At 34.9% G+C, this 26,131-nt stretch overlaps 1 protein-coding gene across 1 annotated transcript in view; it reads left to right on the top strand.

The window, feature by feature from the left end:
- The first annotated feature begins 327 nt into the window (after window positions 1–327).
- The window catches only part of LOC134232846 (uncharacterized), a 36,394-nt gene continuing 10,590 nt past the window's right edge, over window positions 328–26,131 (top strand). Inside the window, exons 1-19 of the mRNA XM_062714822.1 lie at window positions 328–809; window positions 2,289–2,342; window positions 2,450–2,618; window positions 3,084–3,214; window positions 4,678–4,797; window positions 5,288–5,468; window positions 9,116–9,270; window positions 10,088–10,204; window positions 10,335–10,493; window positions 10,738–10,853; window positions 14,599–14,741; window positions 17,589–17,674; window positions 19,930–20,025; window positions 20,419–20,653; window positions 20,938–21,028; window positions 21,136–21,200; window positions 22,995–23,127; window positions 23,377–23,462; window positions 23,746–23,838. Coding sequence (XP_062570806.1) covers window positions 353–809; window positions 2,289–2,342; window positions 2,450–2,618; window positions 3,084–3,214; window positions 4,678–4,797; window positions 5,288–5,468; window positions 9,116–9,270; window positions 10,088–10,204; window positions 10,335–10,493; window positions 10,738–10,853; window positions 14,599–14,741; window positions 17,589–17,674; window positions 19,930–20,025; window positions 20,419–20,653; window positions 20,938–21,028; window positions 21,136–21,200; window positions 22,995–23,127; window positions 23,377–23,462; window positions 23,746–23,838 — 2,687 coding nt within the window. The 5' untranslated portion in view covers window positions 328–352. The remainder of the gene's footprint in view (window positions 810–2,288; window positions 2,343–2,449; window positions 2,619–3,083; window positions 3,215–4,677; window positions 4,798–5,287; window positions 5,469–9,115; window positions 9,271–10,087; window positions 10,205–10,334; window positions 10,494–10,737; window positions 10,854–14,598; window positions 14,742–17,588; window positions 17,675–19,929; window positions 20,026–20,418; window positions 20,654–20,937; window positions 21,029–21,135; window positions 21,201–22,994; window positions 23,128–23,376; window positions 23,463–23,745; window positions 23,839–26,131) is intronic.

Here is a 26,131-nt window from a genome sequence, read left to right as displayed (position 1 = left end):
TTAATACGCTGAAAAAAAAATTGACCGTTGATGCTGTACCATGTAACAGATGTGTAACACGACTTTAATTGTTACTGAAGATGCACTTTATTGAGCAAGGATTGTATCTAACTATCGCTTTGTGTCTACACTTCAATAAATTATTTGATAGTCGTCATCACATCAGAAACATCGAAAAGAAATATGTAATAAAATATTTACATCAAGTATTTTCAGTTCCAAAAATGGAGCACCAATCATATTTTATTGACAGAATAATTAATGCAATATGAGAACAATACCAAACAAGCTGCATTAATTGTGATCGTGTGTTGATGAGTCTAAATCATTCTGCTTCTTACAGTGAGGGAAGATGGATTCCTTGCGATTGTTCCTATTGCTGATCATCACTATAGGAGATAGTCTATCAGATCCAGAGTTTTGGAGCCAGGAGCCACTGACACGTGCACTGCAATTAACGTACTCGGAGTCAGTGAACGAGACCGTGGATTTTGTGAAATTTACTGCGGACAATCTTTTTCCTGCGCTTCGGGGTAAAAGTTTAGGTACAGTAAAACTCAGTATTCCAAGACTGGGCAGTATGACGGTTAATGATAACCAAAAGTATGATTCAAGATCTAACTGTGAGGGGTTCTTTACTTCGGTGTATGGAAAGGAAACTGAATTAGACATGACAGACAGTGAAATTTCTAAACTGTTTGTGGATAGAATTCAAGCAGGACTAACTATCTGTACGTATGTGGTCAAGTCTAACAACACGGCCGTTTCGCTGGCATATGGACTCCCAACTTTGGTCATCTATTTAACTGGTAGGAAGATTTTTTAAGAGATTCCAATCCATCATGTCAAAAAGCTTTGTGTTAATTTTCCTGGTTAAAGCATGTGCATTAAACTTAATCGTACACCTTCACGTAGATAATTGATCGACGATTTTTTAAATGTATATTTCAAGTATATATACCGTATTGGAGAACAGTTTAGAGGATCGGTTAAAAAATTCATCATTTAATGAGTACATTAAATCAAATATACTAAAAACAATTCTAAAATCAATTTTTATACCAATATAATTTGATTTGCGTTCATCATATACTAGTATAGTATATATATAATTGGAGAAAAAACAGAAAAATTAATACAAAGAAACTATTATCTGAAGATTTCGAATTTGTTTGATTTTTTTAAATTTTCACAATGAGAAATCTTCAATAAATAAATTGAGGGACCTAGTACAATGGATGGGAATTTCTGATATGTCCCTTACCAACAAACTTTGGTATTTTTCACATCATGGCCTATACATCTGTTAGGTATCTGCCCATTTTGGGTGATGCAATAGAACTGATCTTCCTCCCTTTATAGGTCTGGCACCAGGGTAAAGGTCATAAATTGTCTATCCAGGTTATGGATTTATTTTACTTTTCGGCATTTTTCCAATGCTAGCTTTACTATAACCATAACAATTTTAGAGAAGTTTTCAAAGTGATGAATCTGTTATTTTTAACCTAAGAGAAGAAATCAACGCGCGAGCGTTATTACATGTATGAGTGAGTTGCGTCCAGTAGTTTTGTAAATTATTCTGAAAAAGAAAATGAAGCCTTTATTAATGGCCATAAGAAATTAATGGACCAAATACTCTGATCAATAACCATGGTTTTACTTGGTAATAATAAGATACATGTACTGCCGGAGTTGCACAAATAGCTCTATCTACAAAGGACAAGCAAAAAAAAATCCCTCTGGTTGAGTAAAAATGGCCTAATCTGAATTGAGTTTCTTTAAAACTTCTCTTATTTAATTTATAGAGCATAATTATACTTACGTTTTATTTATTTCTGTTTTTATATCTGTTTCATATCGGAATCTTTTACTAGAGAAAGACGTCAAGGATAAACGTGATGAGCATATACTTACATTTTATCAATGGATCTTTTGATTATAGCTGAATATTTAAAAAAAAAAAATAGGTTTTCAAAATCAGTTTCTGAAATACTTAGAACAGGCACTGAATCAACAAGTCTTATAATGAAGGTTTATCAGTACCGTAGGTCTTTTTCCTCTTACACACATTAAAATTAACTCCTTGGTAGCTACGTTTAGTTAAATAATTTTAAAGAAATATATTAATTATAAACTTATTTACTTTTATATTACAGGACCAAGAACTAGTATTTTATGTTTTTGTCGCTTTCTACTACATGTAAAAACATCAGTCATTTTATAATTCATAGATTTAATTGGTGATCTAACTTTTTTTTGCGTTTTTCCTACCACTCCCTCTGAATTAGACCCCACATGGTCGACATCACCCTGCCAAAACAACACCGAGCCTGTTTGTGACGGTACGTGCACTGTAACAGAATTAGTAGTAATATGATATCTTTATTTTCAGAATGTATTTTCATGAATGGGTCAGTTGTAAGTGAAGTGTACATTATGTTTTTATTAGGCTTCAATAGCTCTGCAGTAATTATGATGTCATCAACAATACTTGGAAGTGGTAAATGCTGTAGAATGGATCTGAACATCACAAATGGTACAGGGATCGTCCGGGCTTTTATAAAAACCAACGGAACTGACACGTTGCGTCAACTAGCATTCAGAGAATCTAATACTGGGTAACTTTTTTTTTTATCAATGCAAGTTAATGTCACGTACGATTAAAATCCTATTTATAACAAGGACTTTTCATTTTCAAAAAAACGATAACAGCCTGGCATCGAATTCATTTTTTAAGTAGACTGTGTATTTTCAAATGTTTACAATGCATAGAGATAATGCTGAGAAGTTTTACTTCCAATTGAAATTATGTGATAGAAAAATTGTAGTAAACAACCAAATTTTCAAATCCCCCTAGACCAAAATGATATGCATGTTGATGGTCTGCAAATTGTTTTAAATAAAAAATATCAGCATACTCCTTACTTTATTAGAGAATTTCAATATGCATGCATTCAATCCTTATCACAAGGTTTACTCGGTAACTAAATTTCATGTCAACAGTCGGTATCATTACAAATTGTATTGTCAATTAGGATCACTTGAATTCTGCTTTTAAAAAGTAGATATTCCATTTATTGTAGAAGTGAAAGCACAAAGAAATTTTCTTTCATTGGAAGACAGAGGTACAATTTTCAGATCATTGTTGTCTATGATGCCGATATTTCGACTAGTTTAAAGATAGTTTGGAAGAATTGCATGGCCATTGAGAGAGGTAATTGACTATCAATTCTAATAAGATAATTGCAGAACTACTTGCAAAGCATATTGGAGAGAAAAACGTAATCGTTAAAAGCAGAATAGTGAAGTAAAATGACAAAAATTTTTATTTATTTTGCATCGAAAGATTCACGAGGGAATTTTAGACGAACATTAGAGATAACTCAATAAACTTTTAATTATTTTCATGAAACCTGCGTCAGGTTAGATTAAAGAGAGATATGTGAAAAATAACGATTTCTAAAGAAAAAAAATTAAAGTAAGATATACCAGGTAAATTGAATTGTCAGAATGCATCAGAGAGCTTGCTGGGTAGAATTTTTTTTTGGGGGGGGGGGGGGGTTGAAAAGTGAAAATTCCACCCCTTGATAATTTTTTCCAAAGATTCATCGAAAAGGCGTCACATGTTAAATTTACTTTTGGCTTCGAAGAAAAGAGATTGTGTAATTGTGTGACCTGAACAGAAAGGAAACATCAATATCGATAAAATGCGAAAGGGCTAGGTAGTTCACTATCGCACCGTCGACCATCGAAAATGGTTCGATGACGCGATGAGGCGAAGAATGTAACAATCATTTTCGCTGAAACTCTAATTGGTTTGTTTGTTAAACATCTGTTCAAAATATTCCACTCATATAAAATGCTACCAATGTTTGGTACTCGGCGCCATTGAGGAGTGAGGGATCTTTTTGTGCCGAGCACTTACTGCGACTCAGGACCTCGGCTTATACGCTCTCATCTAGGGGACTAGTCTCCACATCCCGGAGTGGGAGTCGAACCAAAAACAGTTTAAATGTAAAGCAGAGGCACTAATCATTATGATACGCGGGTAACAATATATGATCCAATCAACTCTGCGATTGACCTAAGTCGATAACAGAAGCAACTTTTCCGTCGCCAAGCGTTTGGCAATTCGAAGTGAAAGTTGCATATCTTTCAGATCCATATCACGTCAGACGTTGGTACCATTAATCCCTTATTCAAGTTACTGCTCTGTTGGCCTAAGTGCTGAATATAAGTTTAAAATTAAAAATAAATTCTTTGATATATAGTGACACATCTGTGTGTAGTAAAATAAATTTCAATACAGAAGGCTCAATATGAGTATGACTGGTCGACGGGGATCTCTCCGAGACACCTTTTCCCACTTTGAAAGTCCTATCTTTCAGGTTAAAAAAAAAATTAAAATCTGATTACAATGAAGGCTATTCATAATATTTAATTATTTATGAGTAATTCGGGGGTCATTGTATATTTCGTTTTGTGATAAGCAATATATATATATATCCTTTATTGTATGCAACTTTTAACAAAACATATTTTTGATACATGAAATGAAATATTATTTTGAAAAAAATGGACATATATTTTTATTTATGTATGCTTTTTGTTCTGTTCCTTTAAAAGTCGTTTCTTTTTTTCATTTTTTGATAATAAACCAATTCCTTTTATGAACAGTGATTCATACAACCCTTCCCCTCTGGAGTTACAATACATCGGACTTGACAATATATGACGAATTCTGTGACTGTAATAACACCTTAATACAGGTGTTCAGTTGTCAGGGTCCCCAGAAAGGTAAGAGAGAGAGAGAGAGAGAAATCGAGAAAGAACGAAGTTGTTTTATGTGTCATGCAATATTAATAGAGGCAATTATTGAGTGCCATTCTCATTTTTCTGCACAAATTGATCCAATACATTTCATCGTTTCGATTCCATATTTGTTTAAATGATATGATTAATTGACTCCATGCAGAAATATAATTTCAGTGATGTAATTGAGTTATTCCTTTTTATCTTGTATAGAAGGACATCTAGTTTAGGTCAACCGGGATAAAATAAATGTATAATAGTCAAATAAATAATTCATTACCCATTTAATACTACAGAATTGCCTCATGCAATCATGTCTGATTTTAAAACCCCATTTTAACATGCTATCATAAAATAATTATGGAAGAATCGTTTCACGACTTCAAGATAATTTCTGATATACTTGGTTTATAGTAAGTGAATATATTCTGGCTATTAAAACGGTGGTATACATGTGATTGTTATGACATTTCAGGTTTAGTATTAAGAAATGCTGATCAGTTGACGACAATAACATCCAATGTAATGACCAGCTTCAATCCCCAATGTCACCTTTCCATGGTGATAACCACAACCTTTAAAACATACATAGGGGTAGCCATCTTGTCCTTCAACCGGACTCGCTTTCCTGTTTTCCGACAGAACCGAGATGGAGAGTAAGTAAAGTGTTCTTGACTAGAAAAAAATTAACCAGTTTACAATTTCAGTATTGATTTTTTATTTTAGAAAGTTTTATAGGTAAACATTTACATCTCTTTTAATTCAAATAACACCAACACTTATGTATTGCAGCGTGTTTGGCAAACTTTCAAATAAGCAATTCTTTGTAGATGATATTGCTTTTCGAAATGTTGACGTTTTTGACCATCTCTTTGTTACAAAGTTTGTTTTAATGTAAAATTTGTATCTTTTAATTGATCAAGAAGAAGGTGTGGTTATAGCTTTATTATGCTCTAAAAATGTAATGTCATCAATAAGTTTGAAAACTGGCTTTAATATTAGTTAAGTAAATGACTGTGATAAATCAGGAAAGAATTTGGCATGAAGATTTCCCATTCTGCAAATATGACGTCATTTATGTGACGTATTTCTCTATTTTAAAAGGAAAAAGCCTTAAAATGGCCCATTTCAAGGGTAATTTTCCTTTAGAAAATAGTGTCCACAGCCGTCGCGCACTTTAATTTTTTTATATGTTGTGCAAAAAGTCAATATAAAATCACATATCTCAAAATCTTTGTTGGCGATGCCTGTGGACAATATTATCTGAAAGAAAATTCCATTGAAAATTGGTGTCTTCTGCAACTTTTTAAGAAAATACGGGAAAATGCATATGTTTATGACGTCACAATTAGCATTTAAAAGCACGTGTGAGAAAAATGATTTGTATGATTTTTCTGCATGGGATTTCAATGATTCAGAAAGCACGAGTTTTTATCTTTAACACCAGTTTCACTCTTTAGAAAATCACAGGGCAAGATTTGTATGGAAACCATACCTTGTTTTTAATTTGTACCTTAGTAGCCCACGTGGCGCCATAGTTAGAGAGTCTGCTCTAGAGTCGCGGAGTGAGGAGTTCATTCTCACGTCCTTTCGACGCGGGTTCGAATCCCACAGTAGGACGTTGAGACCGATCCTATAAACCGAGGTTCTAACGCAGCACAGTTAATGTTACAGTAAGGAGGCGGGGCCTAATTTATACGGGAAATGTTTACTATGACGTCACACACAATATTAGGTCTTCAAAATACCACAAAATGAAATTTTTTGCTATTTAAAACAGCTGGATAGCTGTAGACTACTTAAACACTTACTATTACATGCAGTTTTGTCGTTTGTTAAATCCCATACAACAATATATAAACGATTCATCGATCGCAATGCACTTGTCAATGTGACGTCATCTTGCAAAAATGACGCAGTTTGTCACAGTGAGAGGCTGATCAAGTCACATTTTGTACAATGAAATTGTCTTTTGTTCTCAAATAAAATATTATTATATAAATGCAGTTATATAAAAGGCCATTCAACCGAGGCGCAGCCGAGGTTGACAATGGTTTTCGAGGGGTGAAAATTTTCAATGTTACACTCAACTACATGCTATATTTATTATATTATATAATGTTTTATACAAATACATATTCTACAGCCAAGTGCGCATAAATTCCGTGTGTCTTTTGTTCTCAAATAAAATATTATTATATAAATATTGCATGTAGTTGAGTGTAACATTGAAAATTTTCAATGTTACACTCAACTACATGCTATATTTATTATATTATACTGAATGTTTTATACAAATACATATTACAGTGAACCGTGCGCGCATAAATTCCGCGCAGTCTTTTGTTCTCAAATAAAATATTATTATATAAATATTGCATGTTTATAACATGAAAATTTTCCTCTAAAACCATTGTCAACCGAGGCGCAGCCGAGGTTGACAATGGTTTTCGAGGGGTGAAAATTTTCAATGTTACACTCAACTACATGCTATATTTATTATATTATACTGAATGTTTTATACAAATACATATTACAGTGAACCGTGCGCGCATAAATTCCGCGCAGTCGCTATTTTTTGGACACCACCCGAGTCAAAAATGTTTGTTGCTACGCAGGAGGGCGTGGCTTCATTATTCAGCGGGTAGTAGTGGTTTTTATCAAATGTTTCTCGACGAATCAGATTCAAGTAATTTACATGAAAGTATAATATTTGCAGTTATATAAAAGGCCGTTAACTTAGATGCAATGTCTATTGTACTATTTTATTTATATAATGTCCGTATATTCTCCAGCCAAGTGATACTGTCGTGTGTTTGTAAATAAGGGAATCTTTATAGGTTCGCAGCACTTTTCACAAACTACACGTAGTGTTGAAAAGAATTATAAATTAAACTAAGATTTTTAGCTTGGTTATGCCCTTGTAATATTTGGAATTTATAAATGACCTCAAAACTGCAAGTATGATTGCTACAATCATGTGACTCCGACATCACGTGACAAATCTAAATAAACAATTCTAAATGTTTTCAATATGTAGATTTGAGCCACGTTTTATTTTTTTTTTATATCAGTGAAGTCCTAAAATGAATTGCCCATCCTAATAAAGTATTTATTTTTTATCTTAAAAAATCGCCAATATTTCCATTTGTAACCTTAACTGTGCTGCGTACGTCGCAGTATAGGTGTTGGCACGAAAAAGATATCTCATTGCTCAAAGGCCCTGAATGCAAGTAAAGGTCAAAATTTGCAGCTCTCCACTGGCAATTTGTGGTCTCCTTATGAGTGTGAATTAATTCTTGAGAGGGACTCTTAAACATGCAGCATACAAAAAACAAAACATGACATACTATCCTGTTGATAGCTAGGTATCACCTTTACATATATCGACGATATACTGTCAATTAACAGTGGTACATGTAACTTCCCTTCCATTCTTATATCCCGTGGGGATCCGGGTTAGAATAGGTCCTCAGTACCCCCTTGCTTGTCGTAAAAGGCGACTAAATGGGGCGGTCCTTCGGATGAGACCGTATAAACCGAGGCCCCGTGTCACAGCGGGTGTGGCACGATAAAGATCCCTCCCTGCTCAAAGGCCGTAAGTGCCGAGCATAGGCCTAAATTTGCAGCCCTTCACCGGCAATCGTGACGTCTCCATATCAGTGAAATATTCTGGAGAGGGACGTTAAACATTATACAATCAATCAATCCATTCTTATGTCGATACGATATATCACGATGAGCTTGAGATAAAAGGTGCCACAAAGTCTGACACATCTGGTTCATATTTGGATACATGTATTTTACTTCAAAAAGACGTTAATAGTAATCTAACAACAAAGCTCTATGATACAAGTGATGACTTTAACTTTACAATCGTAAACTCCCCTTACTTAAATACAGTAATATAACTTCATCGCCTGCATACGGAGTTTATATATCTCAGTTGATACGATACGCAAAAGCATGTGCGTATGTACAATATTTAAACGAGATAAGTAATTGACAAACAAGAATATCAGTTTAAAGTCATTGTTTCGGAAGTTCTATTCCCTTGTCCATACCTGCCCCCATTTGTCACTATCACCACGCACTAAACATACTAAACAAAAATGTTTCAGCACTGTTAATATACCAAAAACATTTCCTCGCACCTTTGCCTCTCTGGTAGGAAGACTTGCTTACAATAAAAATTTATTGACTGTTTCTTAGTTGTAATTTTAAATCAACATCCACTAGCATTATTCCCTATCTTGTTGATATTAGTCTGTAATTGATTTACATTCTTCCCATCTTTAAATAGTCTTTATACGCACTATCGCCGGGAATACAAGATTCCAATCGGCCATATTGAAGAAGAGTTTCGTGTACAAATCGACCTCCAGAGGCTGCAATTAAATTCTCTACTTGGTCTGGAATCTGCAAAGCTGATTAATTGTACGGAAACATCATCTTCAGGTATAAGGCTTTAAATTAAACTTTATCATTCAGAAATACATCCGGGGATTTCCAAAAGTTATTAACAAGAGATTTCTGAGATTTCATCTTAATTCGAAGATAATGTATTTACATCTTTGCCTCGAGTAATAGATGTGATTTTGATCTTTTTAATACAGGGATTCAGAAAGTAGTGCATATACATGTACTAGTATATTATTATTACACGTGTAAGGCCTATTTCTATTTGTTTGCATAGATTCATAGCTTTCATAAGTTAATAGTATTCAGGTTGATTTGTCATTAAAATCATGATCATGAAACATTACTTTGAACTTTATAACCGTGTTTTCTTCAAAGAGTTCAACTTAAGATAACAAACCATTTACATGTATATTGTTGAAAACAGTTTTAGAACATTTTGAAAGTGTTTAATATTGTGCGTTTAAAAATATGCATTTTAGCCATGCATATAATTCATTATACAAATTATTCCATGGATATTGCATAAATATTTTATTTCAGTATTTTTGGCCTCTTTATATCTGTGCCGTCTCTATGTCATGTTTTAAATTTTGAATTTACCGGGTGGCAGTGAATACAAGTTTCATGTTGTTAATTTTGTATTTACTACCACCCTGTAAATTCAGAATTGCGCGCCTTGAGAATAATTTTGTAAGCGCTGTGCTTTTTGTCATACGCGGAAAGATATCTTATATCTTCAGAAAAGCCTGAAGATTTACATATTTTTAAAATTGCATGAAATTCACTAACCATTTGGAAAATGGTGCTTGACATTAATCATTTTAAAACAAAAGTTGTCTACGACTACCTGTAGATGAAGTAAACTGCTCTTCAACCGAGTACAAGTGTAAAACTGGTGTTTGTATCGAGAAATGGAAAAGATGTAACCTTGCAAAAGATTGTTACCATGGGGACGACGAGATGGATTGTGGTATTTATTTTTTCAAACCTTTGTTGATTTTTGTACAAGTATACCGATTTTTAATATATGTATACCTAGGTTTTATATTGCAGACATAATAAGTTAACATGTTTTATTTAAATTTCTCATTTCCATACAGGGGAGAAAGTTGGACTGTGGAAATGTGATTTTGACGTAGCTTCCAATAAGACGTGCGGTTTTTTGCAGTACGAGAAAAATCAGTGTGGAGAATTTAGAATAACACGGGGAAGCTTGTTTGGTAACCCGGGACCAGAACATACTAACATGTATGATAAAGGTCAGGAATCTAAACATGGTGACTATGTACAGTATAAAGTATAAAACTATAAATGGTCTGGATCTTTACGTGAAACACCATTAATTATAATTTATAAAGGATCAGTTCTATTAACTCTAGGACTCATTCTTGCAATTATGTATCCATTTTATATTCCATACAATTCTAAATTCAAACCAAAACTATATCCCTGTTGTTTTCCTTATGAACATTTTGAGATTTGATGACAAATTTTACTTTACAGGAGATATGCTTTACTTCGAAAGGAAATTTTGTCGTAACTCGTTTTCTGCAGAAATCAAAACAAAGAAATTCAACTATGCTTTGTCAAACCTGCAAGGAGATAAATCGAAATGTACTGTAAGTTTATTGAAATATGCACCGAAAGTATATAAATATGATGTATTATATACTATAAATAAAATGATTCCAGTGCGATCTATAATTAGTTACATGTAGTCCATGAGCCAGGTCATGAATTTTTCGGTATCGGTACCATCTTGGGTGAATAATTTTCATAGTTATTTTTTGAAGGACATACATCTCTACCTTCAGACAATGTATGATAGCATTCAATTGATTGTGGTTTTAATGATGTATCAACCGTTTATATACACCAACCCAACTTGTTTGTTCTCTCAGCTGTGTCTTTGAAAGAAGGTTGGTTTTTCAATATTCAATTTCTATCTTAATTTGAATATTTTCTTGAAAATTCTTTTGAATGCAGACCAAGCCTTTACCCTTTTCAATTATCATTCAATATTGGCTCTGTAATGAGCCGTCTAAAATATATAGGAATATAATTCTACCCTTGATCCTAAAAGTGGAATATGCGATTTTGAAATTTTAATCAGCTGAAAGAAATTACACACATCAAAAACATATTGCACGGTCATTTATTTAAAGAATTTTTATCATGTATTAGTATTTTAAAATAACATTTCAGTAACAAATATATATATAATATGATTTCATAGTTAATCGTTATCCCTATCCTAAAATGAAAATTGAAGAAAAATTCCCTTGATTTATCCTGTGTGTATATTCTTTACTTAACAAAGATATTGTGAATTTGTCAGGTCTCAAGTAGAGCCTTTACGTAAAATGTTTTATTTATTTAATCTCAAGCTAAACCATGGTGATAATGGACACTTGTATGTTCTTCTTCTAAGTTAAACGTGCAATTTGTTACAGATTTTTGACATCAAAATTAAGCAACATATGTGCACGGTTATTTGTTTCAATATATATGTGCTTTGTGGGCAGTGTCTCACGACCTGCAATGGCCTGACGCCCCTTCCCTCCACTAGTCCGGGTAGAAGGAACCCGTACCCTCTTAAGGGAGTTTCCTGTTGGAGACTCTCTCTACACTCTCTACACAAAGCTCTGAAGGGTCTCAACCCCCCGTTGATTGAGGGCTTGCCTACCTACTACGAATGTAAAGACTGTGCACCGGCGGACTCTGCGGAGGAAACCGTCATGGTTCAATGGAGAAGGCAGACACAGCAAGCACCGTAGGATGCTTGGAGCAAGACAAGGAGCATATATCACGTCTAGGGGTAATCCAATGCATTTGTCTTCATTTCCAGTCGTCCTGATATTGGTCTTGCCACTAGATCTAAATGTTGCGGGCGAGAAAGTGAGGTTGGCGACACGCAACCCTTCTTCACTTTAATCAAACTCATCACGCAAGTCATTGTTCATCTTCCATCCCTTCTATCATCCACCCCAAAGCCCTGTGGCGACAGGTGAGGAACGAAGATGACAGGTGCGGGTTCACTGGAAGTTGCTAGTCGCGGACCTGCACACAGGCGGCACAGGCCATAGGATTGCTCTTCACCGACCGGAGCAGCGTTGGAGTTCGGCAGCCACCTTTGCGACTGAGCAACTCTCTTTAGGAACGCATTGCACCAACTATGGCAAAGAGGAGCCGATTAGAAAAGGTATCCCAAACATTGCCTGCTCCACCTTTCTCTAGCCAGTGTACCGCGGCTGATGGGGACCCTACACATGCGATCGAAATAACAAAGAAAACAAGAGGAAAACAAGGATCATCCCATTGAACCTTGGATCATGGAATATTTGAACGCTTCTCGACAGAGAAATTACCGACAGACCCAAGAGATGCACAGCACTGATTACATGCAAACTTGCGAGATATTGCATTGACATCGCGGCTCTCAGTGAAACCAGGATGGAGGTGACAAGGAGAGACGAGAAGCTGGCGTAGGATTTGCTATAAAGACGACGCTTGCTGGCAAGCTAGTCGGCGTACCAAAAGGAGTGAACGACCGCCTGATGACGATGAAACCCCCTCACTCGAGGAAAATTCGCCGCTATTGTCATCGCATATGTTTCTACCCTCACTAACCTAGAGGAGGCTAAAACAAGTTCTATGAGAACCTCCAAAATTTCACCAACACTGTCCCCAACACCGACAAGCTCGTTATTCTTGGTAACTTTAATACGAGACTTGGACGTTACACCACCACGGAGGAAAAGTGTGATTGGGAAACACGGAGTGGGCAAGTACAACAGTGACGGTCTTTTGCTTCTTCAGACCTGCGCTGAACATGGCCTTCTCACCACTAACCGTTTTCTGCCTTCCCATCTGTAACAAGGCGTCATTGATGCACCCTCGCTCAAAGCACTAGCATCTCATTGACTACGTCATTGTCAGGAAGAGAGACAGACAGAAAGTTCGTTTGTTCACCAAGGCTTTGTACGGTGCGGAGTGCTGGACAGATCATGGTCTCATCGTCTTTAAACTTCAACTCTCATCTTCCGCATCAAACACAGGAAACGTCCTCAGGGGATTGAGACTTCAAAACGTCTCAACGTTGGCAAGCTCAAGTTGCCTTCCACCTCATTACTTTGCTGACGCCCTGGAAGAACACCTGAAATCCATCCTGCTGGATGACCATGACTTGGAAGCAGCACACTCCGTAATACAGAGTAAAATACAGCCTTCGAGTGTCTTGGGCCCTTCACAAAAACCACTGGATTGATGAAAACCATGCTGAGATCACGCAGCTTCTAGAGGACAAACATCGCGCTTACTTGTACAAGGCTCATATGAATGAGCCCACCTCCACAGCAAAAAGACGCTCTGAGGAACGCTCACAGCCCAGTACAGCAATAGCTTCGGGATGTTCGAGACTCCTGGCTGAATGCCAAGGTTGACTAGATCCATCGTTACGCAGAATCTCATGACAGGAAGAACTTTTACTATGGACTGGGAGAAGTCTTCGGGCCAACTCCATCAGGCTCATCCCCTCTCCTCAGTAATGACTGGTTAACACTCATGACAGAGAAGGAAAAGATACTCTACAGGTTGGCGGAACATTTCAATGGCGTTCTGAACCGCCCTTCTACCATCAACGACGAAGCCATCAACCAACTGCCCAGGTTCCCATCAACCAGTCACTGGACGCCGTTCCAACGCTGGATGAGATCAAAAAAGCAATTAATTTGCTGTCAACTGGCAAAACACGTGGTGGATACTCCATCCCAGCTGAGATTTACAAAGAATGAGGCATGGCTCTAGTCGAAAAGCTCCTTCATCTGTGCGAGGATTCGCCTGACCAGTCACCTCTGAGCACACTGTCCAGGTCAACCCCCTCCTTTCAAAGAAGAGACAGTGGTCATCGTCGTCATCGACCGACGAATAACTAAACTAGTATATGTGTGTTGGTACTCATCTTTTTCGTTATACAAATTTATGAAGTACAAGTAATTGTTGAATAAAAGTGGTAAAAATATGCAATTTTTGTTAGAATAAGGCTAGTAACTCAGTTAATGCTCTTTTAATATGTTCATCATATGTCTGAGTAATTCTGGTAGAACTTTCTATCACGGTTGGCAACTGTGTGACAAATGCTTTGCAGGTTGCAAATATATTTAGCTCAAAATACCTAATTTGAGTAAATAAAGGGCAATAACTGTGTCTCCAGCATTGAAGCCACAACAGATTTGATGCTATCATACATTTTCTCACTAGTTAGGGACATACCTTACCAAATATCACTATAAAGTTTATTCACCCAAAATGGTACCGACCACCCCCAGTGGCTCATGGACTAATGTTCTTCCTTTCCTTTTACAGATCACGGTAGCTAGTAAAGGGGAAAACTCGTGTTGGTGGAATTTATACCTATGTCAGGAGTCCTGCTTAAAACGGTTATTTCGAGGCAACACAACAAAAGAATGGCGAACAGATGTTGTATCACTTCCTGTACAAACGGGAAGGTAATATTTTCATTATTCTTGTTGACTAAATGAGAAAGATATAAACCACATGTCTGTATACATATATATTTATTCATCCGTGAGTTCGAATATTGTCGGCAGTTTTCCATTATACGTATCATTTCAAGTACAATTTATATCTCAAAAAACGACACACAAATCATAATTTGTTCAAGGCTCACTTTAAACATGACTTTAAATCAGACTTAGGTAATGGTTATGAGAAGAATATGCAATAAACCACAGTTAAATTTTAATGAATTTCATCTATTGAATGAAATTTTTCAAATGTAAGGAGCATGCATTCACTCTAAACTACTGAAGTAGTTCTAAAATTATGCCAGAAAAAGTCAGTTTAATGCATTATTTATGAACATAAATGTTTCATGATTTTGCTATATTATTTTTAGCTGAAAACTGAATGCAGTGCACTTGAGTTTTAATATCTGTTAAATGGCACATAATTAATTTATGAAAAAAGTTGGATAAAAACATTAATAAATTTATAACTAATAATTCATAGACTCAAGGGAAATGAAACGTCAACAAAAATGTATTATTGACGAAGGTGTTGTAATGGGAGAACAGATTATTGTGTTAATAGTTCATCGATCTTTCTGAACATTTCAGTAGAAAATTGTTTCTTGCCAAATTGAGAGAAATTGTCGATCTCTTGAGAAGGAATATGTAAATGTATCCAAAAATGTGTAGAAAATAGACTAACGATAAATATTCGTTAACGTACTTTCGAATAAAATAATAAAGCGTTGCAAACTTACACTTTATTATTAATAGGAAAAACAACAGTTTAACACAGTATGCAATCCATGGACTTTTGCGAGAAGCGCTGACTTTTACAGTTGACGGCTTACTTTTACACCAGGACAATGTACGGAAGCTCTTTAACGATATTACAAAATTATTTACAGAGTCAGTTTTTCATGAGTCTGAGATTCAAATCTTGTAAATTGATGTTTTTTCTTTTTAAAAAACAATATCGAGTAATGCATATCCTAAAGAACTGTTCGACATATTCTCCTCATATAAGAATATCATTTGATTTACAAATAACATCTTAGAGCAATATGAGCTGCAACTTTGATTGCGGAATTTTTTGTTGCAAAATTGTAAATAACTATTTCAATGACAGATAAAAATAACGTTTAAAAACTTCTTTTGTACATCTTGGCGCACAACATAGCATACACCCCGCATGTTGGGATATACATGGTGTATCATGATAACACATTTTAACAGCAAAATAAAATTTTCAAAAATGCAGCTCAAATTGCTTTAAAATTTTATTTTAAGCTCTTTTTAGCTCACCTGAGCCGAAGGCTCAAGTGAGCTTTTCTGATCACATTTTGTCCGTCGTCCGTCCATCTGTCCGTCTGTCTGTCCGTCTGTAAACTTTTCACATTTTCGACTTCTTCTCAAGAACCACTGGGCCAATTTTGACCAAACTTGGTACAAAGCATCCTTGGGTGAAGGGAATTTTAAATTGTTAAAATGAAGGGACATATCCCCTCGCAAGGGGAGATAATCAAGGAAAGACAAAAATAGGGTGGGGTCAATCTTCTTCTCAGGAACCACTGGGCCAGTAAAGCTGAAACTTATGTGGAAGCATCTTGGGGTAGTGTACATTCTAAATTGTTCAAATCATGACCCCCGGGGGAAGGGCGGGGCCACAATGGGGAATCAAAGTTTTATATAGAAATATATAGGAAAAATCTTTGAAAATCTTCTTCTCAAGAACCACTGGGCCAGAAAAGCTGAAACTTTTATGGAAGCATCCTGGTATAGTGTAGATTCTAAATTGTTCATATCATGACCCCCGGGGGAAGGGCGGGGCCACAATGGGGAATCAAAGTTTTATATAGAAATATATAGGAAAAATCTTTGAAAATCTTCTTCTCAAGAACCACTGGGCCAGAAAAGCTGAAACTTATGTGGAAGCATCCTGGTATAGTGTAGATTCTAAATTGTTCAAATAATGACCCCCAGGGGATGGGTGGGGCCAGAATGGGGAATCAAAGTTTTATATAGAAATATATAGGAAAAATCTTTGAAAATCTTCTTCTCAAGAACCACTGGGCCAGAAAAGCTGAAACTTATGTGGAAGCATCCTGGTATAATGTAGATTCTAAATTGTTCAAATAATGACACCCAGGGGAAGGGCGGGGCCACAATGGGGAATCAAAATTTTATATAGAAATATATAGGAAAAATCTTTGAAAATTTTCTTCTCAAGAACCACTGGGCCAGAAAAAGTGAAGCTTATGTGGAAGCATTCTGGGGTAGTGTAAATTCTAAATTGTAGGAATCATGACCCCCCGGGGGAAGGGCGGGGCCATTATAGGGAATCAAAGTTTTACATAGAAATATATAGGAAAAATCTTTGAAAATCTTCTTCTCAGGAACCACTGGGCCAATAAAGCTGAAACATATGTGCCCATGGAAGGATCATGGGGTAGTGTAGATTTCAAAATGTCTAAATTATGATCAGTGGGGTAGGGTGGGGATGCATTATGTATAACAAGGGTGAAATCTGGTAAAGAACAGAATGGTCAAAGGTTCTCAGGTGAGCGATGTGGCCCATGGGCCTCTTATTTCTATAATCAGTTCGGCGTTTTATCTGTAAAAAAAAAATCATTCATAAAGATGTATAAAAATTAAATTTGATTAAACAGTGGGCATAGTGTTAACTTTCATTTAGGAATTTAGGAAGTTCCAGATAATCCTTGATCAGATTCGTGAAAGCTTTGTTGCTGTTTGCCTATCTTACTAAATGTGTTTTTAGAATGCTTTGTTATGATGTTAATTTTGATTTCTTTATTATCATCCAAGTTACTTTGTAAAGATCAAGGCAAAAGAGATGTGCGATTGGATGGCTATAGATGATCTGTTCTTTTCACCAAGTTGCTTTGCCCCAGGTAATGTCCATGTTCAAACTAATTCGATAGCCAGAGCATACTGAATAAAAAAAAAGACAGACAAAAAGAACTTTGATTACTCGATCGTTATTTATACAAATATCACTCAAGAATTATGAAATTTATAATTTTCCTTACTGCATGTACATCGATTTTGTTTGAATCGATCTTATATAATTACAAGAGAAGGAGAGAGAGCCATGCGGTTCTTATTATTATGTTCCCCAAACGAAGTTGGGGAACATATTGTTTTTACTCTGTTTCTTATTATTATTATTATTTTTCTTCTTCTTCTTCTTCTTCTTCCTGGGTACTTTCTTGTCCCGGAGTGATCTTGTAAACTACACATCCGACCTAGGTAAAACCTTTTTAGGGTCAGAAGGCATGTTATCTAGATTTGCGGAACGAAGGTCATTTTGCGCGCACGTGCTTGCAAGAGCGTGCACGTGCAACACGTGAAATGACCGATTTAATTGATATAGGCGTAACTTTTTACCTTTTTAATGAAATGCTTTGAAACTCATAATATAAGGATATATTAGTAGCATAGATAATAATACATGGTCAAAATAGCAAGATTTCACGCGCATGCACGTGCGCTTCGCTCTGATTGGCTGAAACTAAAGTCTCAATATCTTTCTTGTTTTTTGACGAAATCCTTTGAAATTTTGAACATAGCCATGCATTAGGATATCCTACAATATGATATATAGCAATTATCATGAAAACACGTGCATGCACGTGCGCTGCAATCTGATTGGCTTAAACTTTAAATAGCTATAACTCCCTTGGTTTTCAACCAAACAGGATGGAATTTGGAACATAGATAGATATAATAGATTTCTACAAGTAGGTATGGTCATCATGCACATGCATGCACGTGCGTGTACGTGCGCTGCAATCTGATTGGCTGAAACTTTAAAAATCTTTAACTCCCTTGGTTTTCAACCAAACGGGGTGGGATTTAGAACATAGATAGATGTAATGGCAGTAATGGACTTTTTCAAGAAGGTATGGTCACCATACTCATGTATGCACGTGCGTGCACGTGAAATGAGTAGAATCAAAAATACACTTGAATAAGCGTATTTTTAAATACTTTTAGATTAAATACTTTAATATTTAGTATTTAAAAATATATAGATTGTGTAGACAAGATGATATGGTCATTACGCACATGCATTCACATGCGCACGCGTGCAATGCTAAAATATGAATGAACTTGGTACACTTCTGGGTAAACGTTGTTTAAGTCTCAAATGCATTGAGTTTGTCTTATTTAATGAAGCTTACAGGGAATATGGCACCAAAAGGGAGTTGGGGAGCGTTTGGGGAACATCTGTAACGGTTCCCGTTACAATTAGCACTAGTTTTATGTGTATTTGATGTTATGACTACGTAATAAAATATCAGAATGTATCATTTCTGATTCTTCATTAGTTAAAGGAACGATTCGTCGGACGTATTGAACTATTGATATCCAACGGAATAAACTGTACAAACTGTAAAGTTACAAAACTAGATAAAATCTAGCGAAAGCGTGCGGAATTTAATTTTTATCACTGTTCTGATCAATTCGATTGATATACGTACATGTGCATGCGTCTTAAATTTTATATGTTATTTTCATTCGTATGTGGTATTCTGATATGTCCTCTAACTTATTAACCACTTAACAGCTTGCTTTGAGTACGATCAATTCTTGAATAGACAAATGATACGGATAAATTACTGTGACAGGGATTTCAACAACCTTGTTAAAAGTCGACATTTCTAAATATTGACTTTAACTTTAATCTATTACTAGGTTCTATTTTGGCTGACTTGTTTAATGCCAATGGCCAGATTTGTGTTTTTTTACTTAATTTACTATAGTCGGAAAGTTCCGTAACGGTTTGACTGATCAATACATAGGTTTTATTACGGCTATAACCGGTTCACAGGGGATACTTACTCCTCGTAGGCACCTGATCTCACATCTAGAATTTCCAGTAGTCCGGCTTTTATACCCTCTCCACATATTTGTATTGCTTATATGCCTATATATCAGATCGTCTACTGTTGCTTCTCTTCTTACTTTTTTAAACTTGAAAATATTAATTAATTGACCTTTTTTCCGTACATGTTAGCTTGTTATATGCCAAGAGCTTAAGAATGTTGGACGTGAAACACAAATTAAAGAAATATGACGGATATAATTCATCGTAATGATGGTGTGAACCACCTCCTTTATAATTACTTTTCACTTTTTATAGAGAACAGAGCTACGGATATGACCTGGTGGATTTCGATTATCGTTCCTGTTGTGTGTTTGATTGTGTTACTAGAAATTGCAGTGGTCTCTTGGGCAGGTTCGCCATATTTTCTGTGAAATAATTTTACTCCGTTTGTAATATTGGGAATTCTTTCATTTTGATCCAATTTATGAAGAACCGCATGTAGAAAATAGTAATTAAGAGAAGAAGGATAATTAAACACGACAAAGCAGAAAAGCCGAATTCTTGTTTTATTGTATAATCTGAGCATTGCTATTTGATAGACAGTTAAATGTAATAGATGCATTTCATGCACCATAATGATTTTATCTAAGAAAATTAAAGTATATATTTCCACTTCGTTTCCGGACAATTCTATATATATTCAAAGATTAATTTCTATTTACGAAGTAAGCCATGTCTTTATTGTCCTGTAACAGAATCACATAATAAGATGACTCGTAACTGATTTTAGATACATTTTTTCAGTATGCCAAAGGACTCTCTCTTCGAACAGAATCTATGACAGGTTTTTAGGAATTTGTATTCGAAAGAAACACCCAGAAGTAAAGGATTTCGTGCGTGAAAGCTGTGTTTCCCCTAGTTCTATCGCCAGGTTCAACGAATTGTTGACGGAGAGCAACCCAAACTATGCTTTGTTGTCGGAGCGGGCACTGAAAGACTGTGTTCGGAACATTCCTTTTATGAAAGTTTGTCTCGATTCGTAAGATATCAATTTACTGTATATTGTTAAAAAATAATGAAAGGTTTATGTTATTTACTTCTTGATTTTATTTTAATTAATTATATACAAGAAATCGGTTGGTTGGCAAAAAACCTAATTTCACTTGATAGAAATGATGATACGAAAGTTGATACATATCCTAAAAGACTGTCATAAAAAAAAATAGTGTATATGTTCTTTTTTAAACAGATTTGTTTCATGAAGTTTACAATTCAATCCTAAAGTTTTCTATTTACACTTGCGCTCTTTTTCATTACTACTAGATTACTTGGAGAGGGGTCATTTGGCCAAGTATACAAAGGCAAACTATTAAAGTATGGTGACTTTAAAGATGATATACCAGTAGCAATTAAGGTGACTACACTTCTCTCTCTCATATTACGTATTTAAAACCTAAAATGAGATCATTAAATATTATATATTTACATTTATTATAATGCTATTAGTTTATTTTTTCACAGAAACTACCTGCAGGGTCTATGAACGAGAACGTTTCAGATTTCTTATTTGAAGCTCTGACATTAAGGTTGGTAAAATCATCGATAAGAAATGTAGATCACAGTCAAAATAAATTTTAAACATGGTTTTAAAACGAAATATGACGATAACAAACAGTAATTCATTGAAACAAAGTAGAATACCGATCAGAGCATATACGAACCTCTGAAAATGGAGAAGTTTGGATCAGAAGCTATACAGGGGTAAGTATCCCTTTTGGCAAGTCTATCAATCCAGCGAGGAAGTATTTAATTTTTTGTATTCATATGAAGCAGAATTTGTCAACATCATAGTATGTGAAAAGAAGAAAACACTTGCTGTTGACTTCAATTCGACGTCTAGACATATCGACAACATATTTTCAATTAACAATGGTTATTTCCATTCTTGTGTCGATACAAAATATCCCTGATAGCCTGAGATAAAAGATAACACAGAGTCTGACACATCTGTTTCATATTTGGATGTTTTACTTGAAAACACATGAATGGGAATCTATCAACCAAGTTCAACTGTCAACTTCCCTTACTTACATGCCTTCATCACCTGAATATGGAGTTTATATATCCAAGTTGATTCGATACGCAAGAATATACTCTTCGTTTGTACAATTTTTAAAACGAGGTAAATTATTGACAAAAAAGCTGATGAAACAAGAATATCAGCGGTCTCGTTTAAAGTCATCATTTTGTAAGTTCTATTGTTAATATAATGACCACACTAATTGTTAGTCTATTATTTACAATGATTTGATGTTGGATTTTTTTCGGTATTTCCTGATCATGACACGGCGGGCGTGAACATTCGGAAGGTGATGCTCACTCCTCCATGGCACCTGATCCCACCTCTGATGTTTTAGAGGTCCGAATTTGCTCTGCTCCTATTTTGTAAAGTTTAATCGACTTTTGAACTCGAATACTGTTTGTTATATCCACACATTTCATTCTCTGTAAACAAAACAAAGACTGAAATAGATGATGATAACATTGAGTCGATTTAAAAATAAAAACCTTAACACTGTAAAGAATCCAGGGATAACACAAAATAATAATAGATTATCATAATACATTTACACCTACAAAAATTGTCATATGCGTTGGCAATCAAAGTTGTTAGAATTTAAAAGATTTCTTTAAAACTATTTTTTCGAAATATCTCTTTAGTGCAATCTTCAATGTACAAAACGTAGGGAGCAATGATACTACAGTTTATTTACTTTCACCCGCTTTAAGTTCGGAAGAATTGCAGAAGAAAGTATAAAACTCTTTAACATAGATTTATTGTTAGCTCACCTGAGCCAAATGCTCAAAGTGAGCTTTTCTGATCAAAATTTGTCCGTTGTGAGATGATCAAAGTTTTACATAGGAATATATGCGACAAATCTTTAAAAATCTTTTCAAGAGTAAAAAATCGATAACCGTGATAGGTAATATTTGTATGGAAATATTCTTAGATTTGTGTAGATACAAGTTTTTTCAAAGCATGACCTCAGGGGTAGGGCTGGGCCACAATTGACGAGCAAAGTTTAAATAGGAAAGAAATATAGCTATAATCTTTTAAAATCTTCTCGAGAAAAGCATTAGTCATATATAAATACATCATAAGATAGAGTAGATTAAAGTTTGTTCACCCCCCCCCCCCATCCGTTTTACGGATAGGTTAGGACCGCTAATTGATTTAAACTTTTCATTACTAAACCGATTTCTGCTTTCTTCCTAGCTGCAGTGCTTAGGTGGGCGATGAGGCCCATGGACATATTGTCTTGTTATCATTATTAAAATGATAATTGTTTGACTTTGATAACGATTGTTTTTTTATGCAGTAAGTTCGATCATATTAACATTGTTGGGTGCCTTGGTATCACCTCTGACCCTAAAGGTGAATTATTGCTAATACTGGAACTCATGGAAGGTGGGGATTTACGAAAGTATCTCAGAGATCACAGGAAAAACGAGGTATACAACAAGGGGGTACCCTTATCTTTATTTTCACGTACATATTATTTATCAAATTAAAGGAACGTTAAAGTGGGAAAAACAAATGCTCTGACTACAACAAGTAAAGGATTTTAATACATACTGTCTGATGTGAAAAACCAATCGATGATTATAAATAAGCAGGTGGTGATTCAAAACAAAAAAAAAGCTAATGAAGAATATTTCAAACTGCTAGATATTTCACTAAAAATTACACGTGTTTTGTAGGATTTAAGTGTTCAAGAGCTTTTGAAGATTTCATTAGACATCGCACATGGCTGTCAATACTTAGAAGAAAACAAATTTATACATAGGTAATTTATCTCTACATATAAAGATCATGTCTCTCAGTTGATTCGATACGCAAGAGGATGTTCCACATATGAACAATGTCTTAAACGAGGCAAACAGTAGACAAACAAGTTAATGAATCATGATTCAACAGTCCTCAATCTTCAAGTTCTATAATCGATAGAATAACTTTGCCAGCAAATACTTCCATGTTTAGTCGAATATTGAATATTTACTATTAAATATGACAATTAACAAAGAAGGTTACCCTTTCTTTACACATTTCTTCACTTATTAATATTGTAGGGATATTGCTGCAAGAAATTGTCTTCTTTCATCACTTGATGCCAATAAGATCGCGAAGATTGGGGATTTTGGCTTTGCAAAGGATATATACGGGTAAGAAAAAATGTTTAAGTGACATTATGTGATTTTGAAATAAAAAACAAGAAAAGTATTGATTTGGAAAACTTTTCTTTTAATGATCGAGATATAAATAATACATACTGAAAACATATCACTCGATTGTTGCGATCTTTACAGGGAACCCAGGTGATTACACAAAGGGTTTTGTTTTCATTTTTATCACGATTACATCACTTCTAGTAGAATTTTGTGATAACACTAGTTGGAATATTATGTGAAAACTCTTTTATTCGAGGTGTATTTTTTATTGAAAATTTTATCAATTTTACCTTAATAAATATTTCCACACACACGACTGTTGCCTTTTTACACTGGGTAACTATATACTGGAAAAATTACACATTATTTACTATTTTTGTTTTGTACCAGGCATATAATTAAATTGTCCAAAATATAAACGGATTTTAGGAATGAAAGTATTATAAAATTTAGTTTTAACAAATATGAATCTTTATAATTCTTTAAAATCCTCTTTCTTTAACGACATACAAAAAGCACAGAAGTGTAGTTTTACCATTCTATTTAGTTCACCTGACCTTAGCTAATCTGTTTATACTTTTTTTCTGCGACCGTCTGCAAGCTTTTACATTTCAATTTCTTTTCAAAACATTGGACCAATTTCAGTCAAACTTTTTACTTTTCCTCGATATCAAATTAATTTCTTTAAAAATTAAATAGATAATATATTTTAGAAATCTCTTATACTCAAGAACCAAGAGTCGAGATAATTCATATTTATTCGAGATGGACTTTTTTTCGGATTGAGAATTTTGTTCATTATATATTCGCGTGAAATATTTCCACACACGAATGTAAAGTTATTACAAAAGTCTTCAACAATCTTCATAAAAAAAAACATCAAGTTTACTAGGCATTTCATATAGTATGGATTACCAGGGAAGGGTAGGACCACATTGGAAACCTACGTTTTTCATAAGAATAAACATGAATTTAAAAAAAAACTTTAAAAACTTTCCTCTGCAGAAAATGAAAATTCTCTGAGGAAAAACAGACCCAAGGTGGTTAAGTTGAGCATGAAGTGTCTTAGGTGCTTCTTTTTCCTGAAAAAAGAAAGAATATATCAGAAAACTATCTTCTACATGCAAAGCTCTGATCCTTCGACATATATGGTTCCAGCTTTTGGTATCTCTTTTCATCTCTTCAAAGTTTTCTTTTACTTAAATATTTAGGATTGCCATCGTTTGGGCATGAGCATCACTGAAGAGACATAATCTGTCTTAATGCGCATCTTGTGCATCAAAATTGGTACTGTATTGGATTTATACTGTGATCGATTAAAAATTAAAATTGATAACCGATTTATGGTTGATTAGGTAAAGTGACTGATTTTAAAATAGTTTAAACTATAGTATATGATTCTTTACAAGTAGAACGATCTATTTTAAACTGAGACAGACTACTGGCAGACAAGTTTATGTTACAGGGATCTCAGGGTGATATTTGAAATCATGGTTGTATTTTCGCTGATCTAATTGTGTGATATTTTTGTTTTACAATATATATTTTACTACGTGTTATTGCCTTTTTCTGATCAAAATACAGGTAAAGGCCAAACACTTAGACAGGTAGAACCGGTCGATAGAAGATGTTTACAGTAACAGATACACGACGCGGGGTCTGTGTTTTTTTTACCCTGATAATGATTGTAATTTTCTTTAAGATCGATTCTTGTTTGTTCATATCTTCACCCTTTTCTTTTGTTCTTAATGTCTAGGTTATTCACAAGTTGACTATATTGCCCTCATTCAAGGGGAGATAATTGGAATTAATGAAAATTTGGTTGCATGTTTTAAAAATCTTCTTCTCAAGAACCACTGTGCCAGGAAAGATGAAACTTATGGGGTAACATCCTCAGGTAGTGTAGATTCAAGTTTGTTCAAATCATGACCCCCAGGGGTAGGGCGGGGCCAAAATGGCCGACCAAAGTTTTACATAGAAATATATAGGAAAATTCTTTAAAAATCTTCTTTTCAAGAACCACTGTGCCAGGAAAGATGAAACTTATGGGGTAACATCCTCAGGTAGTGTAGATTGAAGTTTGTTCAAATCATGACCCCCAGGGGTAGGGCGGGGCCAAAATGGCCGATCAAAGTTTTACATAGAAATATATAGGAAAATTCTTTAAAAATCTTCTTCTCAAGAATGACAAAGCCATAATTCATCAAATTTATATGGAAGCATCCTCAGGTAGTGAAGATTCAAGTTTGTTCAAATCATGACCCGCGGGGGTAGGGCGGGGCCAAAA

This window comes from Saccostrea cucullata, unplaced genomic scaffold (assembly GCF_032062105.1).
Source record: "Saccostrea cucullata isolate Sc308-1 unplaced genomic scaffold, CSIRO_AGI_Scuc_v1 ctg307, whole genome shotgun sequence".
NCBI lineage: Eukaryota > Metazoa > Mollusca > Bivalvia > Ostreida > Ostreidae > Saccostrea > Saccostrea cuccullata.
This window is presented reverse-complemented; position numbering and strand designations above follow the sequence as displayed.